The sequence below is a fragment of the Saccostrea cucullata genome, unplaced genomic scaffold (genome assembly GCF_032062105.1).
Source record: "Saccostrea cucullata isolate Sc308-1 unplaced genomic scaffold, CSIRO_AGI_Scuc_v1 ctg103, whole genome shotgun sequence".
Classification (NCBI taxonomy): Eukaryota; Metazoa; Mollusca; class Bivalvia; order Ostreida; family Ostreidae; genus Saccostrea; species Saccostrea cuccullata.
The window spans coordinates 151,990-157,175 of record NW_026937060.1 but is presented as its reverse complement, the minus strand read 5'-3'; the positions used below and the strand labels follow the sequence as shown (position 1 = coordinate 157,175).

The 5,186-nt window shown below is 27.9% G+C and overlaps 1 protein-coding gene across 2 annotated transcripts; it reads right to left on the bottom strand.

Annotated features, from left to right (window-relative positions):
* Nucleotides 1–264: 264 nt before the first annotated feature.
* Nucleotides 265–4,492, bottom strand: LOC134247134 (uncharacterized). Of its 2 annotated transcripts, none has more exons than XM_062729466.1 (5): nucleotides 4,418–4,492; nucleotides 3,812–3,931; nucleotides 3,536–3,605; nucleotides 3,203–3,350; nucleotides 265–762 (listed from the first exon to the last, which is right to left on the bottom strand). In XM_062729466.1, the coding sequence occupies exons 2-5, from the start codon at nucleotides 3,891–3,893 to the stop codon at nucleotides 718–720; spliced, it is 345 nt and encodes a 114-aa protein (XP_062585450.1). In that variant the 5' UTR covers nucleotides 3,894–3,931; nucleotides 4,418–4,492; the 3' UTR covers nucleotides 265–717. The 2 variants fall into 2 exon arrangements, with proteins under 2 accessions (XP_062585450.1, XP_062585448.1); XM_062729464.1 differs by having other exon boundaries at nucleotides 3,812–3,926; nucleotides 4,418–4,471.
* Nucleotides 4,493–5,186: the final 694 nt, after the last annotated feature.

Sequence of the window (5,186 nt, the reverse complement as noted above, 5' to 3'; positions counted from 1 at the left end):
TTTAATCCAAAATGTGGAGCAAGGAAAAATGCATTGTTATTTTATAATACACATATATAAATCACAGTTATATATAGGGAAAAATGTGTCGAGATAAGTATTTCTCAAAAAGTCCTCAAATAAATGGCGAAAATTGTGATTGATGAGAAAGAACAGGCCTCATCCATTTACCTTTTTTCTGTTTCATTTTGTATTGATATTAATGAAGAAATTATTACATTGGTGCTTACATTATGATTTAAACTACTGAAGAAGAAAAGAATGTTTTTGCATTTTATGTTTATTCATGAGACCAAATGTTCTGTAATACAGATACATGTATTTGAATATTGATTAATCCTTAACTTTGAATAAATACACAATTTTCCACACTGTGATATTTGTGACACCATCAGGTAAAATGTCCTAGATCTCTCGAAGATGTCTTCAAACTATTTTCCATTACAGATCCACCACTGACATTCAGAATTTAAAAATAGGTAAAATAGGTAATGACGTTTCTTTAAAGAAAACATAAAACACACATAGCCGAGAGTCATAAATCCAAATTCTCATCATTTTTCTCCATTTCATTTCAAGACTACCCCTCCATTTTTATGTCTTATGGATTTCAATATGGGATTCAAATATCAAAATTTCAAATTTTGAGGCGATATCGTGACTTGCCACTCTTCTTTGCCATGATATGTTCATATTTTTTTAATATATTTTATTCTTTCATTGAGTATTTTTTAACTTGTCATCCAACTTGCTTTCTAACACCTGAAAAGGAAAAGAAAAGTAGTTTAGAACTATCATTGAATGTGTTTAACTTGTCAAGGAACAAACTAAAAGATGCACATGTACAATGTCTGTACATGTAAAAGAATGAAAATAACATACTTTATGTGAAGTAATAAAGATTTCTAGATCTGATAGAATCATTATCAATAATAAACAGTTATGATACCACATAAATATAAGATTTATTTTAAATGAGTTATTTTTGATGATGATCTTGACCATCTGTAACCAAATCATTCATTTCAAAATTTAGAAAATGAGATCAGAAGATGGAATATAAATGAAATGGACATTCTGCAGGCTAGTCGTGATCACCTCGGAACACATTAGGTGCTGGTACGAAAAAGATCCCTCCCTGTTCAATTGCCCTAAGTGCCGAGTATAGGACAAAATTTGCAGCTCTCCACCGGCAAGTGATAGTGTCTCCATATGAGTGAAAAATTCTCGAGAGGGACGTTAAACAATATACAATCAATCATTCAATTTCTTTCAGGTATGCTCCTAAATCAAATAACATAATACAAGAAAAAGAACTAATGTAAACTTTTAAAATTACATTGCACTTGTAGCAGTGCAGTGTGAATTTGATTCCGTCGCCAAACCGGTTTTGACCTTTAATTTTACAAAATGGTATAACCGACGTATTTACAAATGCACACTGTGCAACTTACATCTACTGTTCATACATTATTTACAATTAAAACTAATTCAATAAAACTAGTTATATATTTATAAATAGCCTTTCTTACTGTTAATGTCAATGTATTATAGAAATCATAAGGTTATTTTTTAAACAATGTTTCTGGATAGATTTAAAGTAGATGTTGATTGATTTATAATTAAAGACAGATGATACAAAAAATTGATGCCTGGATTGGTATACACATGTATATTTTTTGGTCTAATTTAATTGAAAATGATGCAAATAATAAATTTCTAGAATATAAGGAAATTGTAAACCTTCAATGATGTTCAAAATTCTGCCTCTCTGAAACCATCCTTATTAACCTATACAAATATTTTTCCAAATATTTTTCACTTCAAATCGCATTTTGTGAAAATTTGAATGAAAATTTAAAAACTAGGCGGTGAGACTTGTTCATTTTATTCATTAAAACATGGCTCCAGTTGTTATTTTCAATTTTTTTGACATAAGTTTGTTTGTATCATCTGTCCTTAAAGGGTAAAGATTTTCTAGAAATAGTAGAGAAAATGCACTGTGTTCTTTAAACAAAATAATTTTGAATAGTTTAATACTTAAAGAGAACAAGAAGTTGTTACATGTAAACCATGAGATTCCAGAAATATGTATGAATATGTCTCAATTTATGATAATTTTAAAATTTAATTTTAAATACATATAATGTTTAAATTATAGAAAGTGATACTAATAATGAATTTTTAGCATGTCAGCGAATGAAGTAATGCAATTTGAAAGTTATTTAGCCATAATTTTGTGTTTAAACGAGCATTTTTCTTTTATTAAGTTGAAATAGTAAAATGAATGGCGAGGGATATGTCTTCTAGGGTATCTGCCCAGAAACCTAAGATATAAGATTTTTTACGTAAGCAAAATATGGCGAGTTGGGACCAATTCAAAGTTTTCAACAATAGTGATAACCATTTTTTTTTTACATATGTCTCTTTACTGAAGACTTGTCAAATATAAATTAGACGTAAATTGAAAAAAAAGATAGATTGTTCTTTCGAAAAAATGAACCCTTAAGATTATTAAATCGATATTTTCTTTCAAAAAATTAAAACGTTTAGATTATTCAATCGGATATCAAAAATGCGTTTTTGTTGTTGTTGTTGTTAAGCTGACAAGAGAATTGCCAAAACTTGGTAATTACTTTCAAGATTCCAAAAATTGTTTATTTTTTTCTTACATTAATCTTTGATATAATATGCATATCAAATTAGAAAATATTATTTATTTATTTATTATTCAAGATTCCAAAATTGTTTATTTTTTTCTTACATTAATCTTTGATATAATATGCATATCAAATTAGAAAATATTATTTTTTCTCAGGAGAGAATTGGAATGATCAATTTTCAAACCTGATACCTTCTGACTTATTTTCTATAATGTTTTCGGGTGAAAATACTATAAAAATGCCAGTAAGGTAGTTATTAAAATTAATAATAAAAATAATACTGAATGTTTCAGTCCCTGTATGAAAAATTTAAAACCACTGTGAAAAAAAATAAGATGACGTCCTATATATCAGCAAAATTCAGATTCATTTTCATTAACATAAATATTTCATACTTATATTTTCTTAAATTAGGTAATGGTATTTCCGCAAGCAACAATCCTGTTATACTTTATGTGCATAATTTAAATGTTTATATTCTGCTGATATTACACAAAAAATATGCGTTTATACAAATGGTTATAACTATGGAGAAATACCTGCATTCTCTGGTTAAGTTTCCTATGCATCATATCAATTTGTAAATAAGTTTTCTTCAAGGTCAAAAGTCTTGTCTGTTCCTTTTTAAGGTCCTTTATGTATTTTATCCAATGTGTTAACACTATTACTGGATCTTCTTTCATTTTGCTTTAAAAAAAACGAGGATAATGTTCTGGAAATGCATCTCTTCATTTGTAATGAAGAATCAAAGGTATTTTTTTTTACTTTTAAATCAATTTCAGGTATGTAGAATAAACATGTTTGTTTTAAGGTTTTAAAAATGTAAATAAGACTGCCAGCATAAATCTTTTGATTAAAAGTTGTATACTTACAGACGTGATTTGGGAAGAATTCTCGCAATTTTTCTTATTTCTTCATTAACACTACATCTTGTTTGCTTTCCTAAGTTAAATAACAAAGCAATTTTATAATAATAATAATCTTCATCATATTTCTTTTTTTATAGTTGTGAAAAAATGTCCCTTTTATCTGAAAATAATCACATAAGTATTTATGTTTAATTCTTGAATATCATGCAAAAAAATCATCTTAAATTCTTCATGTAATCCATCAACATAATAACTTACTTGCATTTTATCAGAACCTACCTCTTTGTCGTTTATGATAGCTTTTTCTGGAAACGTATATCTGCTTTCGCATTCTGTTGTATACATGTATTTTCCTCTTCATCGCTATATGAAAATTACCAACCCTCCCCGCAAGCTGCCCTTTAAAAAAATATGTTGAAGAACTAGACCGGTGTCATAAACATTGCACGGATGTTAATTCATGTGTTAACAATTACTATGCTCGTCTTACAACTTTAGGTGATACTATAATTCGTTATTTAAATACTCATAATTCAAATCGGCAAGAATGTTCACCTTGATAGTATATCATCTTTTGAAGTGTAGCAGACATAAAGAGATTAAAGAAAAGAGATTTGAAATTTTGAGCAATAATTATTTTTAAAAAAGCCTGAAAGAGTTTTCTTTAACTGTAAGAAATTATCAAATATTTTTTTTAAAAAGATTAAAAAAAAAAAAAAAACAAGCATGTACACGTATTATGTAGAGGTCATTCTGGAAACTGATTCTACACGTTTTTAAGTGAAAAATACTTCTGAACAGATTTTCATTATTGTTAAGCGTTTAAAATGAAAATTTTACTTCTTACATCAATATACATTTTTTTTTAACAATAAGATATCTTACCCGAATTATATAATTAAATCCCTTAACTATGAATGACTTTTTCATTCGAACATAGTGCACTCTTCTGATTAAAAACAAAGTTTTAACACAATATATGCAACCTTGCGGTTTTTCCTCATTGCACGTGATGTGAACACCAATAGAAATTTGACACCTTATTCAGCCAATGACAGGGACAAGAAAAACATTAAAAGAGAAAGTACATTTTTAAAAGGTATACAATAATGTAATAAACAAAAACTCATTACGTGCCTGAACAAGAGATATCAGTAATATAAATCCAGAGAATCGAATCTGTTCATATTTTTTCCAAAAGTAGTTTTCCTCGTTAGTTGATTTTTTTTTCAACAACGGGGGCAAGTACTTTTAAGGCTAATAAGTATGGTTTATCCATTGAACAGATTATTAGCAAGGGAAATTGGAAATCTTGTGAAACATTTAGGAAGTTCTACGACCCTTGGAAATTCTAGAGGAAGGATAGGGTGCCTAAAGGAGGAGTAAACATCTCCTACTGACCGGTGCCTTTTAAAAAGGAATTCTTAAAGCTCATTAAGAATTAAAAAAAATGAGTCCCTGCTTTTTTTTTAGCATAAGTTGTAAAACGTTTTAAATATATATTTAGGTTTTCAATACACTACGTGCAGAAAGTATATTATTCCGAGGTTCTCAATTGTCTTTATTGTTTTCACATATTACCAAAATTATATTTTAAATTTATGGTTAGGTATTTATCAAGATGAGAAACCCTCAAATAATTCAGTGTAATTAA

Excerpts from the sequence above, each read along its gene's own strand:
- LOC134247134 (XM_062729464.1), bottom strand. The coding sequence starts at position 4,462 with ATGAAAAAGTCATTCATAGTTAAGGGATTTAATTATATAATTCGG. Across the intron at positions 3,927-4,417 it reads GATTTAATTATATAATTCGG|CTTGCGGGGAGGGTTGGTAA; the intron begins GTAAGATATCTT and ends TTTAAAGGGCAG. Across the intron at positions 3,351-3,535 it reads ATTCTTCCCAAATCACGTCT|CAAAATGAAAGAAGATCCAG; the intron begins GTAAGTATACAA and ends TTTTTTTTAAAG.